The sequence below is a fragment of the Canis lupus genome, chromosome 10 (genome assembly GCF_048164855.1).
Source record: "Canis lupus baileyi chromosome 10, mCanLup2.hap1, whole genome shotgun sequence".
Classification (NCBI taxonomy): Eukaryota; Metazoa; Chordata; class Mammalia; order Carnivora; family Canidae; genus Canis; species Canis lupus.
In genome coordinates this window covers 52,319,634-52,342,552 of record NC_132847.1, presented here as the reverse complement: position 1 = coordinate 52,342,552, position 22,919 = coordinate 52,319,634, and the positions used below count along the sequence as shown (strand labels likewise).

At 45.1% G+C, this 22,919-nt stretch overlaps 2 protein-coding genes across 12 annotated transcripts in view; one reads left to right on the top strand and one right to left on the bottom strand.

Annotated features, from left to right (window-relative positions):
• Positions 1–9,157, top strand: part of UBAP2 (ubiquitin associated protein 2) — a 124,621-nt gene extending 115,464 nt beyond the window's left edge. For 9 of the 11 annotated variants that reach the window (XM_072841683.1, XM_072841682.1, XM_072841681.1 and 6 more), the window contains 10 exons: positions 2,505–2,700; positions 3,538–3,629; positions 3,909–3,956; positions 6,544–6,622; positions 6,859–7,064; positions 7,329–7,428; positions 7,513–7,620; positions 7,773–7,840; positions 7,924–8,115; positions 8,206–9,157. In XM_072841683.1, the coding sequence (XP_072697784.1) occupies positions 2,505–2,700; positions 3,538–3,629; positions 3,909–3,956; positions 6,544–6,622; positions 6,859–7,064; positions 7,329–7,428; positions 7,513–7,620; positions 7,773–7,840; positions 7,924–8,115; positions 8,206–8,301 (1,185 nt within the window). In that variant the 3' untranslated portion in view covers positions 8,302–9,157. Of the gene's footprint in view, positions 1–2,504; positions 2,701–3,537; positions 3,630–3,908; positions 3,957–6,543; positions 6,623–6,858; positions 7,065–7,328; positions 7,429–7,512; positions 7,688–7,772; positions 7,841–7,923; positions 8,116–8,205 lie in introns of those variants that run through there. The other 2 variants (XM_072841686.1, XM_072841687.1) reach the window with 2 other exon arrangements.
• A 1,314-nt stretch (positions 9,158–10,471) lies between these two features.
• UBE2R2 (ubiquitin conjugating enzyme E2 R2) overlaps positions 10,472–22,919 on the bottom strand; it is a 123,468-nt gene continuing 111,020 nt past the window's right edge. Inside the window, exons 4-5 of the mRNA XM_072841692.1 lie at positions 17,526–17,660; positions 10,472–13,857 (exon numbers count right to left, since the gene is read on the bottom strand). Coding sequence (XP_072697793.1) covers positions 13,638–13,857; positions 17,526–17,660 — 355 coding nt within the window. The 3' untranslated portion in view covers positions 10,472–13,637. The remainder of the gene's footprint in view (positions 13,858–17,525; positions 17,661–22,919) is intronic.

The window sequence follows — 22,919 nt, the reverse complement described above, 5'->3', positions numbered from 1 at the left end:
TGTGTTGCTTCATGTGTGCATCAATGTCTTCAGGGACAGTCTTGGAAGTCGAATCCCCAGGCATTTGACATTTTATACAAATTGCCAAATTGCTCTGCACAGTGATTGTAACCTATTTACCTCCTGCTGGCAATGAAGGAAATGTACTGTTTCCTCAACTGCCTCCTGAGATTGTGTTATCAAATATTTTTGTTTCCGATGTGTTAATTGAAAAATGACCTTATCAGTACAATGTTTCTTTCTTTCTTTCTTTTTTAATTTTTTAAAAAGATTTTTTTTATTCGTAGAGACACAGATAGAGAGGCAGAGACACAGGCAGAGGGAGAAGCAGGCTCTGTGCAGGGAGCCCGACATGGGACTCGATCCCGGGGCTCCAGGATCACGCCCTGGACTAAAGATGGCGCTAAATCACTGAGCCACCTGGGCTGCCCAGTACAGTGTTTAATTGAATGGGATTGAACATCTCATTTTTTTAAAATAATATATTAGAAAATCATTAAATTTCTTTTTCAGTGAGTTCTTCATATTGTTTATTTTTCTGTCAGGTCCTTGGTATCTCTTTCTAGGCACTCCATAATTCAGGAGACTAGTAAGTTGCCCTTTGTGATGGAGTTACAGATAATTTTCCCCAGTTTGTCATTTTATTTTTGACTTATGTATAGTTGGATACATTAATCTTATACTTTGTCGTAATTAGGTCTTTCCCACTTGAAGTTTATGAAGGAAATGTCAGTGTTTCTCCCGCTCATTATGTTGTTGTGGAAGGGTTGGTGCAGCTGTTCTTTTCCGGGCCCTTTCTAAGGAGCTGGCTCCAATGCCCCATTGGAGACACTGTGTGAGCATACAGGCTAGTTATGCCATCCCCTTGTGGCCCTCAGATTTTTTAGGTGAGGGACAGGGACAGGAGCCCTATCAGGTCCATTTGGAGTTAGGAAAGGATTGCTGGGTGACTTTGAGTTCCTTTCAGCAAGTCAGGAACTAATTTTCTAGCAAGCTGCTCTTTTGTGGTTTCCCCCTCTGAGACTAGAGAATAGTACCTTTTTGTCCTGTGGGTAAGAGTTGAAACTTCTTTGACCAGTGACACCCAGGCACAGTAGTCAAAGCTGTTCCTGATTTTGTAGCAGAGCCTGGCTCTGTGCAGAGGAACGAGGAACGGGTGCTGGGACAGACCAACCTAGCCTCACCTTGCTCCTGGGCTCTCGTCTTCCAACTTCCATCAGTCTAGGCTGACTCCTGGGGTTTTCCAGGAGACCATGATTTTACCTATTTTCACCTTGTGGATCGGATTCTGGGTTTCAGGTCCTTAAGGTCAAGGCCCTAGACACATAGGGCAGCTTGTGAGGCTGGGATTTACACAGAGCTGTCTGTGCAGTAGAAGGCAAGGTGCATGGTTGTCCTCCTCCTCCTGGGGTTTCCTGTTCCTGAGGCTTCTTCTCTAGGAGTTTCCAGACTGGTTTTATTCTGTGCATGCTCTGGTTTGGAGGCTAGTCTCAGTTTTTACAGTGTCTTTTCTTCCTCTTGGCCTGTTCTGCCCAACCAGGTGTATCTTTTACACCCACCCTCAGCCCTTGAAGCCCTTCTGGTACCTCATTCCTATCTGGAGTTGAGCAGCTGGGCAGGGTTCTTGGAACTCTCATAGTTTTGTTGGGTTTCACCCTTCCTTCCTAGGTCAGTCCTGTTGAACAGGTAGAGACACCAGCTGTGCCCTTCTAGATAGGTCCTGGTGGCCTGCACAGTGTCCCCAGGTTCTGGAGCAGCGACCTCTCTTGGCCCCTGTGACTTCCATATCAGAGTAGTTAGGAATCCCACTAGAAGGTAGATGTCCTAGAGAGCTCTGACCTGGGCTGGGCTGCCTGTGGTGCCGTGATTGACTCTCCTGAGACTTTTTTTCTTTTTTTTCTTTTTTGTTTTTTTTTTTTTGTTTTTTTTTTGTTTTTTTTTTCTTTTTCTTTTTTTTAAAACACTTTATTTATTTATTCATGAGAATCACAGAGAGAGGCAGATACACAGGCAGAGGGAGAAGCAGGCTCCATGCAGGGATCCCGATTTGGGACTCGATCCCAGGACCCCAGGATCACGCCCTGGGCCGAAGGCGGCGTTCAACCGCTGAGCTACCCAGGGATCCCATACTGTTTGCTTTTCTCTGAGGTGGGTTGTCACCTCACATTCCAGTGGTCTGTGCTCATGTATGACCTAAGGTTTATGTGGGGTGTCTGTGCCTATTTTATTTTATTTTATTTATTTTATATATATATTTTTTTCTTTTTTTTTTGGTGCCTTATTTTAGATAGCACAGCTTGAGCAATGATTTTTAGGAGTGTGTTGGTCAGTAAAGCTCAATGTTATTTGCTTGACATTCAGCTTACGAGTTGTGTCCTGATGACGTCATCTAGCTGCAGTGAGGGGGGGTCCACAGTGAGCAGACCTAGATGCCAGACCAGGTTCTCCTGCATGTTTGTTGTTTGCCCTCAGGTCCATGTGTCTTTGCTTTTTTGTTTTGCCAGCATGCCAGTGTGGAGAGTGCCCCTTCCCTCCAGTCCTCTGCCACCTTTTCCACGGCAGTGACCTCTGCCTCGGGTGCCACGTCCTCAGGGCTCAGCCTGCCGAGCAGCATGAACACAGTTAACAGCCTCTGCCTGGGCGGGACCACTGTGAGTGCCCCCAGCAGCAGTACCAGGGCCACGCCCTTGGTGACCTCAGGTATGTGTTTCCCTAGACCTTTCCTACCTATCCCTTGCCCCTAGAAGGTGATGCTCGGCTTCCTAAGGAGAATGCCTGGACATGGCTGCAGGGCATGCTCGGTAGCTACAAGCACAGGAACATCCTGTTCTCCCTCCAGCCCTGCCTTTGCCTCCTTGTCCTCTTGTTCCACTGACCTCTTGAGTCCCAGTCCTTCTGGCAATGATGTGGGGATGGGTGAAACCAGTCTTTGGGTGGGTCCCCCCTGGGCAGGATTCCTGGTAGCCTTTGTGCTTGTAGCTCTGCTCTCTTTTTCTGTCCTCATTCATCTCTGTAGCTAAGCAGGCCTGGTGACATGGAGGGACCAGGGAACAGCTATCTTGGGCTCCCTCTGGCTGCTTGGTGTGACCCACAGCCCATCAGCCAGCCCTGGGCAGTCTGTGTAGACCAAGGAAACTCTGGTTTGGTGCAAACTGCTAAAAGCTATCTTTACCACAGCCTGCCCCCCTCTGCTGGCGCTGCCCGGCCTTCATTCTGTTCTGAGGAGGCAGATTGTTTATTACGTTCAGGTTGCTGCAGTGTGACAGTCAGGAGTGGGTGAGGGGTGGGGTTTCTCTCTGGGCATGGAATCCTCTGATATGGAAAGAGTCTGAATGTGGTATCTTAGGCTTCAGGTCTCCCCCACCTCCAGACACGGCCCTCTGTGTCTCTCAGCTGCTGCCCTCTCCTCTTGGTGGTGACCCCATATGGGACAGCACTGTGACAGTGAACTCAGTGTCTCCCTTCCCCACAGAAGCTGAGGCATCTGTCTTCCTCTTTGTGATAGCGTCATCACTCGTTTGATTTTTGCTTTTACAGGCAAAGCACCCCCTAATCTGCCCCAGGGAGTACCTCCCCTGCTGCACAACCAGTACCTCGTGGGCCCTGGAGGACTGCTTCCTGCTTATCCGGTGAGTTCATGGTTGTATAGCTCCTGGGTGCTTGGCACTTGTGGCCTTAGGAGCTGACACCTGGCAGGACCTGGTGAGGCGGGTCTTGGGCTGCTGCTCCTTCCCTGATCTCTCTCCCTCATCTAGACTCCATTCGGGTATCTTCCTGCAGCAGATGGTCTGAGTCCTCTTTCTGAGTGTGTCCTATCTTTCCAGCCTTATTTAGGCCCTCACGTGGGCCTGGGCTTCCCAGGGGATGGTACATGGCCCCTAATAATACCCTTTTTGGTCCTCACGCAGATCTATGGTTATGATGAGCTCCAGATGCTGCAGTCACGTCTGCCAATGGTGAGTAGGATATGGTGGGGGGCTGGGAGGCTTCAGTCTCTTTCACGGGTCTTTCCTCCCTAGACCCTCATTGCCATTCTGCTGGGAAAGCTACTTGCATTTGAAGGTTGTGCCTCATGCCACTGTAGCTGGGCATGAGTGTCCTGTGCTTACTGGGGAACTTGGAGACCATTGGGACCTCTAGGGAGCTAGGAGGCAGTACTCCCTACTAAATGTGGGTCCTTTGCTTCTTTCACCCCATCCCCCATTTTGAGAAAGAAAAACCATATGACATAAGACGTGGGGTTACTTTACTGCCTCGAGTTTTTTCAGGTGTCATCTTTGAAGCAGCTTTCAGTGTCTTTGGCCCCTGAGGTGGCCCTCAGTGCTGCTTATGATGACAGCATTGCTCATCTGTCCCCAGCTGAGTGACCCGCTGGAACGGATACTCTTTAAGAGTCCTTGTGTATCTAACCTGCCATCACTGCTTGCAGGAATGCTGGCCCCAGGATGTCCCTGGTTGCTACAGCCTCACTCTGAAGCCAGGGTTGCTGCCACTTTAATCTGACCCATGCTCCCAGACTGAGGCGCCTGGCTTCAGGGAACAGGACTATGGCAGGGAGGGTGTGAGGGAGCCGTGCTCCCTGCCTGACCAGCCCGTGACCTGCTACACCACCACTCCCTCCTTGGTCTGGCATTTCCCAGACTTGCAATTTTCAGCAGCTGGGGGCATCTGTCACATGGTTGGAAAGTAGAAAGCTGTTTGAACGCCTCTGCTCCATGTGAACTTTCCTACTGCCTAAGGAAGAGGTTTTCCCTCAGTGAAGTGTCCTTCTCTCAGACTCTTTCCCATTGGCTGCCCCCTGCTCTGCTTGTCCACAAAGAGCTGCAAGTTTTGCCTCCACCTCCTAGGCCAGCTGGTGGAAGCTCTTGTCTCTCAGGAGAATGCTTCTCTGGCTGCCGAAGTATTCCGAGGCAGAGGTGGGTGGCTAGGCTGCTCTTCCCCTGGTTGCAAACTAAGCAGCCCATCACACTGCTGCCGTCCGAGTGCCTGCTGCCCGTGTCCCAGAAGACCCAGAAAGGATGTTGAAGACATGATTGCAGTTTTCTAGGGTCTTTAACAGAACTTAGGGTCTCTGGGGGAATGCCTGAGACTTAGGGCCTTGGAGAGGAACTGGAAATGGCCCTCAACACCCCCACCCCCACCCCGATTTTCATGAGGAAACCTCTTATCCCCACCTGACCTAGGAGCCTCAGGCATCAGAGATAAGAGTGTATGAGGGAGTCCTGGTGGGGCCCCCCAGGAGGGGCTCAGTGGGATCCCACCCTTGAGAATCATCCTGCCTTGTAATCTTTATATCATTTAGTGCTTTAGAAGAAATCACTTCTGACCCTACTTTTTTAAGATATACTGTGTTCGTTTTTACCTTTGTTGTTTTATTAGGGTCTGGTACTTCTGTGCCTCCATCTTGCCTTTTTTTGTTTTTTCTGTGAATGGGCGCCCCCTCCTGGGCTTGCTCTAGGTCTGTCCCCTGTTTTGTTCTTGCTAGCTGTGACATCCTGGTCCTAGCTTCTCCTGGGGTTCAGGGTTGAGGAAGCTAATGGGCTATCCTGGAGGCTAAGTGCGGATGAGGCTTCAGGAGGGTGGAAGTGCCATTCCTAGCCAGGATGGTTCCTGTCTGGTTGTGTGACCAGGCACTGTTGCCCACGAAGAAGGCAGGAAGGCTTTACGTGAGGCTCAGAGGTTAGGGGGCCATAGAGGCACTAAAGAAAAGCAAAAAATTGCTGTTTGGAAGGGTGGAATGGTAGAGCTACACTAGGAGTGGTTGTTTAAGTTTTATTTTTGCTTAAATGCTAGGCTTTAAAGGTAAATATTAGGAGGGAGAGAGAAAAAGAGAAAGGAGGGAGGGAGGGAAGAAGAGAGGATGCAGAAGAGTAAATCCCCTGCCACATATGTCTACTACTGGTAAAGGCCGGCCTGGATGGTAAAGTCTAGGTCAGGCTTCCCCTTCTCCACAGAACTCCACTGTTTTGTGTTCTTGGTGTCCACTGTTGCCCTGGCTCCTGTATGGTTGGTGTTGCCATGTCAGTGTGGGTGATGAGGGGCCAATTCGGGACCTTACCTGGGATCCTCTCGCAGCTGTGCCTACATGGCACTGCTGCTCTGATGTCTCTTAAACCCTCAGGTACCTCCTCTCCTGCTGGTTCCTTTTCAGGGTGCTACAATCCAGTCAATTTTCCTAGCTGCCTTTTAGAATCTGTCACATAGGAAAAGCCAGTAGATTTGGCCTGTGGCATCACTGGCATTCATCTGTGCTGTAAATTACACGTGGGATTGGGCTTCCATGGCTCTGCCTGGCGAAGGCTAACAGACTTGTCAGTGTGTATGCCCACCATGTGTCTGCCACATTCACAGTTCCAATAGGCACCATTTACTTTGAGTGCGAATGCCACACTCTGGATGTATACATGGGTCCCTGCAGTCTAGCCTGTCTGGGGAGCCTGACATCACAGCATTGCCTGTAGTGCCTGGGCTGCCTGCTGGGCCTGCTCGCCTGGAACTGGGGTGAGGCCATTCTGCTGATTGAGCCTCCCTGGTCTCTCCTAGGATTACTATGGAATTCCTTTTGCCACGCCCACAGCCCTTGCCAGCCGAGATGGGAGCCTAGCTAATAACCCGTATTCAGGTTAGTCTGTACAGGGGGTGAGGAGTGGGGTGAGGGAGTGGGGCATGGGACCGTCTGTAGCTAAAGCCAGGAATTTGGAAACAGAAGCAAAAGGGCTGAGAGGTCTGCTAGCTTCCTTTTTGTTGAGCTGACAGCCAGACCTGTTCCTATTTGCAGGAGCCAGTCTGGCTTTTTTCCTGGTTGGATAAGGAGTGGGTTGGGGGCAGTGATTCAGGTCAGTATTCCTCTTCTCCTAGGTGATGTTACAAAGTTTGGCCGAGGTGACTCTGCATCCCCTGCGCCCCCCACCACACTGGCTCAGCCGCAGCAAAGTCAATCCCAGGCCCACCACACAGCCCAGCAGCCCTTTCTGAATCCTGCGCTGCCACCGGGCTACAGCTACACTGGCCTCCCCTACTACACGGGCGTGCCTAGTGCCTTCCAGTATGGGCCCACGATGTTTGTGAGTATTTAAGGGGATATTATTCCAGTTTGGGGGAGCAACAGCAGGGAAGGAGGGATGCGACCCCACCCAGTCTCACCTGGCCTTTAGAAATGTTTTAGTCTGGGGCCAAAGCTACTTTCCCATCTATTTTTACAGGTAACGTGTTGCACCACTGAACACAGGTCTTTGTAGGTTGTGCTGCTTGCTGTCTGGGGTTAAGCTGGGGATGCCTGACCTGCCTCTAATGTTTGCCCCTAATGCCTCTCCTGTTTGCACCATCAGGTCCCTCCTGCCTCAGCCAAGCAGCATGGTGTGAACCTCAGCACCCCCACCACTCCTTTCCAACAGGCCAGTGGTTATGGCCAACATAGCTACAGCACAGGTGAGGGGTACTCCCAGCACGGAGAGACGTGGATAGGACAGGCTTGCCTAGCTCACACATGCCTCTTGTACCCTGCCATGCTAGGTTATGATGACCTGACCCAGGGGACAGCAGCGGGAGACTACACCAAGGGTGGCTATGGTGGATCATCGCAGGCACAAAACAAGTCTGCAGGTTCTGGGCCTGGCAAAGGTAGCGTCTACCCCTCCTTTCCAGGATTGAGGCCCAGAGTAGTTGTCTTCTACTGATTCTTTCTCAGGCAAGGCTACCCCAGAGTGCCCCAGGAGGTGGGGGAGGCTGGAGCTGGGCCCAGTGGCCGTGGGAACAACTACTTTCCCTCCTAGGAGTGTCCGTGTCTTCAAGCACCACCGGCCTACCTGACATGACTGGTTCGGTCTACAACAAGACTCAGGTGAGGGAGGATTCGGGTGGATGGGTAGGTTGCTGGGAGGTGCAGCCCAAACTGGCCCTGACAGTTATCTCTTTACCCTGCAGACTTTTGACAAGCAGGGATTTCATGCAGGGACTCCTCCACCGTTCAGCCTGCCCTCGGCCTTGGGCTCCGCTGGGCCCCTGGCCGCTGGAGCAGCCCCTGGCTATGCGCCCCCACCGTTCTTGCACATCCTCCCCGCCCACCAGCAGCCTCACTCACAGCTGCTACACCACCACCTTCCACAGGATGCCCAGGTGAGCCCAGTGATGGAGGCAGCCACCCTGCCCTGGACTGGGAGTCCCGCTCCAGCCCTTACAGCCCTCTCTCCTCCTCCTCCTCCTCAGAGTGGCTCGGGTCAGCGCAGCCAGCCCAGCTCCCTGCAGCCCAAGTCTCAAGCCTCCAAGCCCGCCTACGGCAATTCTCCCTACTGGACAAACTAAACCTTTGAAGAGAGGGGTGGGCTCGGGCGGGGCTTACCCCGGGCAGGAGAGAACACACGGAGCCCATTTCTGGGAGCCCAGCGCCCTTTCCTAGAATTCCTGAGACGTGTAACTGTGTCAGCCGAGCCTCTGTGGGGAGCCTGCCTCCCAGACTCGCTATTGTATGTAATGTATTTATGTATGTATTTGTAAATGTGATAGAAGTCTTGGGGGTGTGGGAGTACAGCTGCTACTCTTAGCCAGGTCTGCCGTCCCGACTCAAGCCCCTTCTCGCTGTAGCAAATGAGCCCTTTCCCACTTCTGCCTTCAGGCCTTCTGTAGAGCCTCCTAGCTGGGCAGCTGGAAGCACTGTCTGGAAGGGCTGGTTTAAGGCAGTTTGGGTACTGGGGTCAGGTACCAATGAAGAATCACGACTTATCTTGCTCCCTTGTAAGCCATTATTTGAGTTTCCTTCCCTGTGTAATTACTTTAAGCCCTCTCTTCTTGAGAAACTGGTCCTCTTGTCTTTTGTCATGTTCCTCTCCTACCAAATCTTGATCTGGGAATAGCAGATACTTTCCTGCCCAACATGAAAGTGACACCTGTTTGTCTTCATATAGAGCAGAGGCTTCTGCTTCTGGTCTTGTCCCCGAGACCTGCCTTCCTCTGGCTGACCGTTTTTAAAACAGTCTGAAGTTGTGCTCAGAGATGTTCAGTCAGTCTGCTCCCTTAAAAAAAATCAAAGATATGCCTTCACCTCAGTGAGAGCACGTCTCTAAGCAAAGGCTCTATTCCAGTTGTCCTGAACCAGGTGGGCGACTGTTTCAGGGGTTTTCTCTTTTGCCCAATCTCCACCTAATAAAGTTCTGAGAGCATGCACGGTCTCTGTGTGGTTTGACTAAAGGGTAGCTCAGGGCAGAGGCTGCCTTCATTATTGTTCAGGCACTCTGGCCTTCCACATGGCCAGTCTTCTGACAATAGGTCATGAGGGCTTAAGTTGGTATTCCTGCTCTTGCTTTGGCCCCGGTGGGCATCCAGGGAGTGGAATGGTAAATAAGGCTGAGAAGGCTGCTAACCCTCCTGACAGGGCAGTGTTAACTTCGATAGTCTCTTATAGGGCCTAGACAACAGCAATACCAGGGCAGGGACATTTCTTTCCCGAACGTCACCAGACATAAAAATCAGAAAGAAAAGTTAAGAAGAGAGGATACGTTTCTCGTGGCCTGAGAGATGAAGTTTGTATACCACAGCTTTTCTAGCCTTTGTTCTTCGTCAGCCAAACAGAATCTTGTTAGTCTAGGGATGGGGTGGAAGAGAAGACTGTGAGTCAGGGTGCTATGAGTGAAGTAGGTAAGTGGGTCCTGGACTAAATATGCTCTAGAAAAGTCCTAAGTAACCATTCGCCTGGGGCCAGGATTCTAGTGCAGCTTCTTCCTCCTGCCCGGGAGGAACCGGAGGAACCCGGGCCATCAACTAGCTCTATTGTCTGACAAAAGGCAGGTCACCCCAGTTGTCTCCAGTGCAACTTGTGCTCCAACTTAGAGGTGTTGCCCGAGGCATCACAGCCTCTCTTTCACTCCTACATAACCCGTTCAGTCTAGACTACATAAGCAACTGGCATGGTGCATGGAATATTGGTCAAGTCGGTGTGCCAGAACCAGCCCGGGGCCAGTGCTCATCTTTGCTGCTTTTGGCCTCTCACTTCAGTGGTCATTTTATCAGATGGGGCACATGCTACTGGGGACCCACAGCTTCAGATCCCAGCCAGAAAAAAACATGTTTACAAATGAAACAAAATAGGACTTTTATAATCTCTTCTGATCCCTGCTTATTAAAAGCAGTAGGAAGTTCAGAAGACAAGTGACGATGAAAACAAAGTGCTTGCCTAAGGAGGGCACTAGAGCACCTGCATCCCTTCACTGACCTACTTGTACTGGTAGATTGTGCCCTACTTAAGAATTATGGTTAACAAATAGCTGGATCTTTAATAACCTTTCCTAAAAGCCAGTAAGGACCAGGAATGTGTGTTCCATGAGGAGGTGAGTTGAGCAGAATATCCTAAAAGGTCAGTGAGATTCGGTTTTGGTTTTTAATTTTTCAGCGGAGTCATGGGGAAAATCTGCAAGGGAACAGTGGAAGTACTGAGACCACCTTTTTAGTTTTAACACAAAGAAAGAAGAGGGTCATCCCATGGGGAAGTAGCAATACAGGTATATTTTATTTCACATTTTATTAGTAGACAGATGGGCAGAAAAAGACAAAATAAACCACTAAAGGGGAAGTTCAACACAAAAATGCATCAGATAATCTTTTCTCATAAGTTAAACTGAAGAAAAAACATCTACAATTTCAGCTAAGAAAACTATTAAAGTCAGGTGTGTCCTGCTGGTTTCAGAATAGTTGAAAATTGCATCTGAATCTTTTTTGTAAATGTAAACCATTTTTATCAATGGGAGGGGAGGGGAGTTAACTTCCAGTGGAGAACTACACATTTTCCCCTACAATCTCTTACTGTATGTGTCCCAAACATAGGAAACCAGCAAATAAAGAAGCTAGTAATTTCCAGGGAAGAGGTAAGAAGGGACTACAAAAAGTCTGGCTAATAGAAAAGAACTCCGGAATGATATGAAATAGGGTGGGAAGACTTTGAGAAGCAACAACGGAATCATGATATTACTTTCTCCACCCAGCCTCAAAACACACAGACCTGAAGAGCATCGAGAGGCCTCCACTAGAATCAAAAGGAATCTAAAAAATACAGGATTCTGAATTTGTGAACACCAAATAATCAGCACAACTGTACTTACAAGGTTCTGGTCTGAGCCTGAGACCTCCCAAGAAGAAAAAAAATTACATGCTCAAGTTTTCTTTTGCCACAGGATATGTTCTCAGAGCTCTGGAACCAGCATCTGGGTTTTACAGGTCAGAGTTACCAGAATGTCCACCTCCTAGCCAATCAACACATGCCAGTCTTTTCTGGAACTGATTGTACTCTTATCAGAGGCAAACCCTGTCCTCAACAGTAACACCCCAAAGGGCTAAGAGGTATGACCTCCACCTGGCTCTCTCGCTCCCTGAGTCAACGTGCGACAGAGGCCAACAGGGCCTAACAGGACAGGGCTGAGCAATGCAGCACCTTCTGCAATGCTAAGGTGCCTGGCCTGCTCTGGCAGAGAAATGCTTTCATGGTAAGGGAAAAAATAAAAGCCTCAATTTTAGGGCTCCAAGAGAAGACCAAGCTACTGGCTGTAAATGTGTGTGGGGATAATGGGGTAATCAGAGCATTGTGAGACACTTTGGGCTTCAGTAGATAGGAAGGTTATCTGGAAGCATTACTTAAGCGTGGGGTGTAAAAAGCTAGTTCCAACAACCTTCTGTTGGAATTTGTGTTTGTCACAAAGAACTGCCCTGTTCTCGGAATCTGACTGGAATCGCTAGATTCAGGGGTGTAAGCAGTCCTAGCCCCATGGGGATTGGACAGATTCTGGGAACCAGGCTCAACACTATCCCATACGATCCTTTGCATGTTCCCACTTAATAACAAATCAAACTTTCGAGGCCAGAGAGGTCTGCTGGGTATTAGTCAGCAAATGTTTGGAGTCTGAAGAGCGAATGAAAACCCTGAGATCAGAAAGGAAGGAGGAGCTAAGGAAGTAAGCATTACCTACTCTGTTCTAGGACCCATCCTACCCCTGTCCTTCATCAACCCTTTGGTTCTTTCTGAGCTATGATCTGGAGACAAGTTGACACCAGTACACAGGGATCTGGAGGAGGACTGTAACCAGTCTCTGCTCCTATTTTCCTTCCGAAGTTTGTAATTTTACATTATAATGATTTTCCCCACTGAAAGAACACTGCCCTCCTAAGAACTGGCCCACTCCCAAGAGAAAGAAAAATCACTGCCAAGTTCTGAAGTCCCTGGTTGGTGAAGGCTGATGGATCTCAATATTGATTGAAGTAACACGTGTTTGAGACGGGGGAAGTCAAAGCTGCAGCCACTGCACAGTTGGAAGATCTAGCCGCTGCCCAGACACTGCCTGCAGCCAATTCCCTCGGCCCTGCCAGAAAAGTCCAAGCAGCCCGGGGCAAGTTCCATGCACAACTTTCGCTTGCCCTCCACAGCCAGAGTACATTGAAAGGAGAGAGAAAGTCCAGGTCACATCCAACGAGGAAAAGCGGGAACTGGTCACTCATGTCTCCTATCCACAGCTATCACTATCAGCATAAGCAGCTCAATGAAAACCAAAATCTTAACACATGCACCTAGGAATAATACTGAGTAATTAAAACTGGCTACTTACACTCTCACCATGAGGATTTTTAAAAAATCTTTGAGGGAAAGGCCATGTTCACATAAAACAGATGTTTGTTCACCCAACACTGGTCACCAGCAGTTTTGACTTTTTTCCCCAGCAGCATCAACCAAAATTGGCATAGTGATTTTAAACTTGTTCCCATCACTAAGACTCCACACACACACACACACACACACACTAATCTCCACTCTCTCCCCACTCCCTCGGGGTGGGGAGGGTAACAACTCTGTCTTTTAAAATAAATAGCAATCAAGTGCTCAGTTCTATGTAAAGTATGAATATTTATTTCAGGCTTTAGATCCCAATCGATTTCAAAAAACAAAATCTGATCTTTTCTCCTCAGAGTAGCTGAGGCCCCCTGTGTTAGGATGATTTCCTGGAGGCTGAAGGGGCTCTGTGCCCTTAGGGAACACATTTTATCAGGCTTATAGCACAAAGTCCCTGACGCCCACTGTATCCCAGCCTTAAGAAGGGAAAGGAAACAAAATTCACCACCATGGGGCTGATCGAATGCACACACACTAATGTAAATGAGCAGCTAAACCTTGGCAAATTTTTTTAAAAACGTTTGTTTTGTGGGGTTTTTATGTTTTTTTTTCCATTTTCTTTTGCTACTCAGCATATGCAGCATTTGTGAACTTCCAACGGGTTCCCAGCTTTAAACACATTAAACGTCTCGATGAAAGACTACTTAATTCTTCAAGAATCTAAAAACAGACCAAACGTGTTTTGCTGTGAACACTCTGTAGAGACGAAGTGAGGCAAGAGTTTGGGTTTAAAGAAGGAAAAAAAAAATCAATACAGTGATGGAAGGGTAAAGAATGCAAGAATTCAGACATTCTGTAGAGGATTACTTTCTCTCCATTAAGAGGTCCATAAAAAGGAGCAAACTGAGATCCATAAGGGGAGTCAGCAGGAGCCATGTTTGTTTTTCCCACCCCCGGTGATAGGTTTTTGCTGAGGGGCCACTGCTAGGTCCCCACTTGCTCCCCTCCCTTTGGCCTGAGACGGCAGGGCAGTACGGGGCACTGAAGGAGCACGTCACGACTCCTCATTCCCAGAATCATCATCATCATAGCAGTCGGCATCTTCCTCCTCCTCATCTTCATCATCGATGTCATCGTCGTACAAGTCGTCATAAAGCAAATCTGAGCTGTTGTCATTGGAAGGCACTTTAGTTTTGATGCAGTATTCCGCCAGGGTCGTGGGGACCTTCACTCCATCCTTTTCTGCTTCGGCTTTAGTGGCTGAAACCTGTTTCCTGAAGGGAGATAGTTTATGTAAGTCTCTGTCTTGAAGGTGGATTTACAACTGGCTTTTCTTAATAATCAAGGTTCCTTATTTTAAAAAAAAAAAAAATTATGACTCAGGTTTCTGATTTTCAGTGCCTATCCTAAAGCATGGGACAGTTACTACATCACAAGTTCTCAGCCCATCAGGTACCATTTTGAAGAAGACTTAATGACCTTTTGAAGAGTATTTAAAGGCAGTGGATCTTGGATATTGGTTAGCCAAAAATGACCTCAGAGATTTTTTTTTCCCCTGCTTGGTCTCATACCAAACAGTCCAGCAACTCTTAATTCAATAATCCTGCCATTTGCACTTAAAGTAGATTCTAAATAGCCTCTCTTAGGTTCCAATATCGCCTGACACACCTTCCTGCCACTTCATTCCCATAACCCCAAATATAGCCATCCTGATTTTTTTTTTCTTTTGAATTACTCTGAACAGCAGTTATTTTTCTGTGTGGATCAGTTGTTCTGATTTTACACATGGTTGGCTGCTTATATTACTCATAACTTAGAAATAGCCTGTTCTGACAACCCAAGTTAAAGCACCCACCTAGGGATCCCTGGGAGGCGCAGCGATTTGGCACCGGCCTTTGGCCCAGGGCGCAATCCTGGAGACCCGGGATCGAGTCCCACATCGGGCTCCCAGTGCATGGAGCCTGCTTCTCCGTCTGCCTGTGTCTCTGCCTCTCTCTCTCTCTCTGTGTGACTATCATAAATAAATAAATTAAAAAAAAAAAGGCAGCCACCTAGTCACTCTTTCACATTATGCTACTTAACCACTATTAGTAATTCTTATGATCTTCCCCATTTGTTAATCTTTCTGTCAGTTTCCTTCCCCTACCCATTCCCCTCACTCCCCAGTGTGACTTTGTCTTTCTTACTGCTATTTCCCTAATGCCTGTAATACAGCTTGGCACATACAGCTCTGCCAAAAAATAAATAAAAATTTTAAAAATACTGACTGGATGGATGGAAGGGTAAAGTTTCCTTCAAGAAGTATGAAAATCTGGGATCCCTGGGTGGCACAGCGGTTTGGCGCCTGCCTTTGGCCCAGGGCACGATCCTGGAGACCCAAGATCGAATCCCACGTCAGGTTCCCGGTGCATGGAGCCTGCTTCTCCCTCTGCCTATGTCTCTGACTCTCTCTCTCTCTCTCTCTCTCTGTGTGACGATCATAAATAAATAAAAATTAAAAAAAAAAAAAAAAGTATGAAAATCTAAGCCATCAAGGGACTGAGGAAACTGATCTTAAAATAACAAACCACCACCCTCTTACCTTCCTTCTGCTGCCTTTATTTAGACGGTTCTCCATTGATCTTGCTGTCTGTCTTACTTTGCCAAGCCTGACATCCTGCTGTTGCTGATGCATCCTGGCTTGAATCTGTTCCTGGTTTTCACCACCATTCATTCCCCTTCACGCTGACAGCTCTCAAACCATCAGGCTCCAGCCCCTATCTTCTGAGCTCTACACCGTTGAGAAAACCTTTGGGATGTCTCCACCCTCGTGTTCCATAGGGACCCTAACTCAGCAAGTCTGCAGTTACTGTTTTTGACCTCTATGGTGGCTTCTCCCATTTTTCTTTTAAGAGTATTACTTCCTAAAATCATAAACCTCACTCCAAAGCCCTATTTTCAAATGTTTTCTCACTGCCACTGCCTCGGTGTAGTCTTCATTTCAGCTTCTCCCTATCTCAGCCTCCTCTAGTCAACTAGATTCTTTCAGAACTCTAATTTTCCCTTAATTTTTACCCCATCGGGCAGCCTGGGTGGCTCAGTGGTTTGGCGCCGCCTTCAGCCAAGGGCCTGATCCTGGAGACCCAGGATCTCTCCTCTCTGTGTATTCTCATGAATAAATAAATAAAATCTTAAAAAAAAAATTTTTTTTTTTTTTACTCCATCACTTCTAAGATTAAGGACCAAAGCCTTATCATGACTTCAATGTCTTTTAAGGTCTGATGCCTCTCAAAAAAAAAAAAAAAAAAAAAAAAAAAGATCTAATGCCTGAGTTTCCCATTACTTCCAAAAGGAGAATTTACATTCAAGCAACGTAAAGCTGCTTACAGTTCTCTTATCATGCCATGCTGTTATCTCCCCATGTTTTAGTAAGCCTGTTTTTCCCTGAAGGGGCTTTTTTTCCTTCCTCTTTATTACTTAAAAGTATTGGTTATGAGGTATTACCTCTCCTAGAAACTCCACAACACTATATATTCCTTCCACTGTAGCTTGGTTTATGCTTAAAAGTATATATTTGCACTCATTACATGGTCATTTATTTATTTACAAATTCTTGCTAACTAAAGTGTGAACTGCTCAAGGAGAAAGACTGCCTTCATGACCTAAAAGGATACCTGACTTCATGAAGCTAGTACATAATAAATGTGGAAAGAAAGAATGAGATAAACCCTTAAATTAAGAAATAGAATACAAATGCCTAGGGATATTAATTCTTCACTTACTAAATATTACCTTTCTTTGAACACCAAGCTCAGGCTTTAATCCGGACTACTTTATGAAGCATTCCTATCTTTTAATCTTCAACCTTACTCCAGCTCCTCGAAATCTCTAGATCCTTACTAATTATACTAATTATCTTTGATCTTTCAAATATACCAGTCACCTACGTGGCTGGTAAAAACAAAATATAGGTGCCCAGATTTTAGCCTTGTAATCTCACTAAATGATATGATTATAGAAGGGGGGCCTAAAGATGATTCTATCTAGTGGGAAGAAAACGCTGAGAGCTGCTGATCTATATATTACTCAACTATATTTCTATGCAGTTTTCCTTCCATCATATGGCATCATGCTGACTAGAGTTATAAAGAGGGACTCTATTTGTATACATTGAGGTGCTTACTAAACTATGCAGAGAATGTGATAGAACTATCCTTGGGGCTTTATTTTAAGGGTACAAAAATGTAACAGTACTAAGGAGAAATGAATTTATTGCAATTCAAGTATCGATTCTTGGCTATTGTTAAGAAAACCTTATGTTCTACTCAGGATATGATCAAGAGATGAATGGTCGAGCCCCAATCCCCTTCCTACGTTTTTCCTTCTTTTATACAGATGATAAGACCCCAAAAATTAACTGATAAAAGGTCCTATGAGGGGTGACAGAGCTGGGGTAGATTCCAAGTCTCCCAATGAGAGTAAGCTTCTATGGCTCTTTAAACCATAAATAACTAGTGTTGCTAATAATGATGACACCCAGAAGATACTTGTTGCTATGGTCAAAAGGGCGAATAAACTATAGGGCTTCATTAAATTTTTTGAAAACAAAAATATCTAGAATGTCTGGAATACTTTGGGTGTTTGCTATGCTTAATGAGCATGCTGAAACTCCTGAACAGTGTCCCTAAAAGATTCAGAGGCAGTCTGTAAACTTCACTGGTTCAGAACCTGGAAGTTCTGGTTCCCAGGAATCACATCTGTTGCAGCATTATCTTCCAGTGTGTGCCATCTCCAAAGCCAAACTCATTAGGCTCAGGCAGAAATCTCCTCCCAAATAATAAATCTATTTAGAGAAATGGAGTGGATATTTAAATTTGACTTAAACCCTTGGTTCTAGGATATACTTTTAGTTCTGTATGAGGACTTGAAGTAGTCAAATGGAAGGTAAGACAAAGCACCTTACCTAATGATTTCAGCATATTCTTTGTCTTTTCCTTTACTGTCCCTCCATTTCCTGAACATAACCGAAGCATCCACATTAGCTGGGGAGAAGGTGTTGGGCTCATTGAGCAATGAGATTACACTTAACAGGATAGTCCTAGAAATGGGGTGGAGGGAAAGAAAAGGGTCAGCTACAAATATTCATATTTACAAGATCCAAAAATACTGTGCTTTTAAATTTAATATAATATTTAAAACCTCAGGGGAATATAAATAGAATATAAAATTTTGTTTTCAAAACTCAGCTGGCTAGGCTAGAAAAAAGCTGCTAACTAGGAGACAAAAAATCTGTGAGCCTCACATAAAGGTCATGTTGCAGGGCACAGAATAAACTCTGTAGAAGGCAGGGTTTCAAATGGCTACATGTTCCAATCTGCAGAAAGTGGAAGCCTGAAAGCTTTTCAAATAATAAATTTTAAAGACTACAAATTAAGTACAACAGGAAAAAGCAAAAGCAAAATTAAAAAAAAAAAAAAGCTTCAAGGCCATCCTTTTTGGGGAGTAGGTAAAAATGATCCTGCTCCATACATCTACTTCATTATTAACATGGCTGCTTAAGAGGATCTGAAAAATGATGTTACGTATAAGTGTATTTCTTTTCCATACCTCTAAGGGAAGGAAGACACTTAAGCAGGAGAATGGAAGAAAACAATAACCCAAACATGGAAGAACTAGTTTCTGAATAATGGAAATCTTTATTCAAAAATATTTACTAAGTACTTAATGTGTGCCAGAGACACCAACAGTGAGCAAGTTAGATGCCATCCCTTACCCCCAAGGTTTGTAAATATTGTGAGAGATATAAACAGGCAATTTTCATCCATAGATAAAAAACAGACACCTTAATTCCACATTTTTCTGTTAGAAAAATAATCAGAACAGGTTCCAAAAAGGTTTAAAATTATTACCAAGCTTCTTTTCCCTAAAAGCTCAGTGCATGTTAAGGCAAAAAATTAAGGGGAGAAAAATTAAATTTCTCTACCTTTTCTCATTGGTGTGAGGTTATATATTGTGTTGTTGCAAAATAGCCTTTGCTCTTCCCCCAAGCAAAAAATAGAGGGAGCCAGGCAATTAGATGTTTGATTTGATGAAACCTTTTCCTTAAAAGGGTAAAGAGTTTCTGTTATGTGATTATATTATATAAGGTACTTTCATACAAAGGCACTTTCAGACAACTTTCCCGTCTAGTTAAAATCCATTTGTCACAAACACTCACACCCCTTCAATTAGCTTAAGAATAACTCCTTGTTGCTCCCCCCCCCAAGATCTTCCTGGATTTCTTCAGTAATTACATTATAAAATAAAGATTCAAAGAAACTGATCCCTGCCAACGATGGGAATGGACTGACATAACATCCTAGAAGCAAAAAAAAATGTGTGCAGAAAACTCCAAAGGGCTGCCTCAGAAGAAAACATCTACAAAACCTGTTAGAAAGATAAGCAAGATAGGACAAAGTGTGGTATAAAGAGGAGAAAAGGAAAAGTTTTAATGGTCTAGATCCACATTGCATACAACTTTCTGTGATATAAATGTATAATCTGTATTATCCAGTATGATAACCACCAGCCACAAGTAGCAAATAGGCACTCATAAAGGCAGCTCCTACAACTGAAGAACTATATTTTTCACATTTAATTTTAGTTAATTGAAACAGCTACACGTAGGGGCACCTGGTTGGCTCAGTCGGTTAAACACCTGCCTTTGGCTCAAGTCATGATCTCAGGGTCCTGGGATTGAGCCCCACTGCAGGCTCCCTGCTCAGCAGGGAGTATGCTTCTCCCTCTGCCTACTTCTCCCCCCTGCTTGTACTCTCTCTGTCAAATAAGTAAATAAAATCTTAAATTAATAAATAGCTACATGTAGTTAGTGGCTACCACACTGGACAACTATTAAAATACAATTTTGAAAATGGTGAGTACCCATTGCTAACAAAATAAGAACTCACTTTTTCCTTTTTACAAATTTATATTCAATTAGCCAACATATAGTACATCATTATTTTCAGATGTAAAGTTCAACAATTCATCAGCTGCTCATCAGTAACTCATTCACTTCTAATACCATATACTTCTACACAGAAATCCAAGATGCTTTCAGAAAAAAATGTCAGGTACTATAGTGGACCGTGAAAATAGTTAACCCAGCACATCTTCACTTCTTTTCTTCCTCTGGACTGCAAGATAGTTTTTTTTTTTTTTTTTTTAATGGGGAATCCATTCTGTTGGTTCTGATGGGGTTCATCTTCCCCTTAAAATCATGCCATACCCTCAAGCACACAACCTGTGTGACCATAGCAGAGATATACCAGCAAGTGCTGGCCAAAGGATTCCATTGGCCTAGCCATGATGTTGGTTTGGGGGGTATGCATGTAACCCAAGATGGGCCAATCAGAACACTGGTAGGAACTATGATGTTCTAATCTAATAGCAGAGAGGCAATTTTTATTCTTGACTGAACTGAAAACTGTGAGAATAAGGAAAGTCTAGAATAAGTGGCAATCTTTATCACCAAGTGGTAAGAGTATGCCTAGTAACAAGGCCAGTACAGCACAAAGCAAAATTGGGACTTTTTTCTCTAACAAAGATTCCTGATGTGATTCGTATGTAACACCCTATCTAAAGTTTCCCAATCAGTATGTTGTGGATGAGTACAGGTCAATTATTTATCGATTCCCATAGGTAGTTGGGTAGGTGGGAACTGGGATAACTTGAGCCCCTGAAACTACTTCTGGTCAAAGGAGCATCTTCAGTTTACTACACTGTGATCTACAAATACAATAGTTTCATTTTCATCTATGTATCATGACTGGAAAAGATCTGGGAGTAGGGCAGCCCGGGTGGCTCAGCGGTTTGGTGCCTGCCTTCAGCCCAGGGTGTGATCCTGGAGACCCGGGATTGAGTCCCACGTCAGGCTCCCTGCATGGAGCCTGCTCCTCCCTCTGCCTGTGTCTCTGCCTCGCTCTCTCTCGGTCTCTCAAGAATAAATAAATAAAAGCTTAAAAAAAAATCTGGAAGTAATGTCATACATACTTCAAACTGTCTAGCATTTGTACCAAAATCATTTGACACAGGCATCACTGAAGATATGTGGTAGACAACTCTGCAAGGTATTATTAACCCTATTTTTAAAAATAATTAAAAAAATAATCCTTACACCCATTGTGGGGCTCAAACTCAAGACCTCAAGATCAAGAGTCACATGCTTTTCCCACTAAGTCAGCCAGGCACGCCTTAATTCTATTTTTACAGAATGGAAAAACTGAACTGCTAAGACAATACTAATAAGAATGTACAACACAAAACTGAATCCTGCAACTTTTCCAAAGGTTATTTTATTTATTGCCATTTTTGGTTTTAGTTTAAGTAACTCTATGCCCTTCTCTACTGTAGGTTTAGAGAACAGACTGGTCTGGTTGTCCAGACTTATCAGTGTAAGTGTTTAACATGTGTTATAAGACAGACCTAATCCAGGAAGGATTTGGGTTAAAAATGAGGAACAAAGGGTTAAGTGTTTTCAATTATTGCACAATTCCTGGATTTAGAAATACTCCCATAACCACCATTCCTGGATTTAGAAATACTCCCAGAAATAAATGTGTTCCCTCCACCCCTGCTTTAAACCAGGGCAACCGACTATGATAGGAGTTTTCAACACAGGTAATCCAGAGCAAGATAAAAAAATTCTCAGAGGAGACAGATTCAGACCAAAGGATAGGCAAAAGCACTCTATATAACCTTCAGGTTCATTTTTCTTTTCAGAAACATATTTCTGGGGGGGAACCCTGGGTGGCTCAGCGGTTTAGCACTTGCCTTCAGCCCAGGGCGTGATCCTGAACACCCAGGATCAGGTCCCACATCGGGCTCCCCACGGGGAGCCTGCTTCTCCCTCTGCCTGTGTCTCTGCCTGTGTGTGTGTGTGTGTGTCTTATAAACAAATAAAATCTTTTTCTTTTAAAGTAAAAAAAATCTTTAAAAATCTTTACATTTTTTTTATCTTTTTGGTTCGGCAGATTTGGCTATCCTTTTTTGCATAAAAATAAGTTTGTAAATAAAGACACCAAAAAAAAAAAAAAAAAAAAGAAGACCAATTAATCTCCAACCCCCCTCTCACACACATACACAGGCAAAGAGCAAACTTGCAAGTTATGAAGTTCTATAGAGTTCACATATGTTTTTAAAAACATCAAAACTAAAGTAGTATTTAAAAGAGATAAGAAAAAAAATAAAGGAGATAAGAAATGAGAATTAGGGCACTTAGGTGGCTCAGTCAGTTAAGTGTCTGCTTTCATCTCAGGTTGTGATCCCAGGGTCCTGGGATCAAACTCTGTTGCAGGGCTACCTGCTCAGTGGGGAGCCTGCTTCTCCCTCTCCCTCTGCCACTCCCCCTACTTGTACTCTCACTCTCTATCAAATAAATAAATAAAACCTTAAAAACAAAAAAATAATAAAATCAGAATTAGACATCTGTGACCCCATGAGTAATATGTATTTGTCCCTTTTCAACATATAGACAATGGTCAATGGGTAGGGTCTGCCCCCCCCCACACACACCTTTTAAAGTAACCTCTAAAAAAAAAATAATAAAAAATAAAGTAACCTCTACATCCAATGTGAGGTTTGAACTCATGACCTAGAGATCAAGAGTCGCATGCTCTACTAACTGAACCGGCCAGGTACCCCAGCCCCGCCCAGTTTTTGGCCTCTCTTAGCTATTATATCACCACAAGTACAACTTTAGGAGGAAGAGTATAAAACTGGCCCCAGCACAAGTAAGACCTGGCTTATGAGTCTCCTGGAAACTAAGCAGACAAAAATTGGAATTTTGTACGGTTAAAGACTGGCATTTTTCTTCAATATTATACACATATCCTCCAGGCAGCATGAAGTAGAAAGTGTTCATTCTTAAAAGCCTAAACATAGTTTGCCTCATTTTTTAAAAGAGATTTATTTATTTATTCATGAGAGACAGAGAGAGAGAGAGGCTGAGACATAGGCAGAGGGAAAAGCATGAAGCCTGATGCAGTACTTGATCCTAAGGACCCCAGGATCACGCCCAGAGTCGAAGGCAGATACTTAACCACTGAGCCACCCAGGTGTCCCTACTTTGACTCTTAAAACATACATATACACAGGAAGAGAAATAGAATGGCTGATTGAGATTCTTAGGTTTTACAGGCATACCCTTATTTGATGAAAACTGATAGGCAACTATTAAGAAGTGAAGGCCAATGCCTGACCCTTCCAGTTAACCCAGGTCCTTTTAATCTCTCACTTATACCATTTCAAAAGATGGACCTGTAACACCAGAAAATGACCTGTTAAAATTCAGTCCTTTTTACATATTTTCAAGATGGGA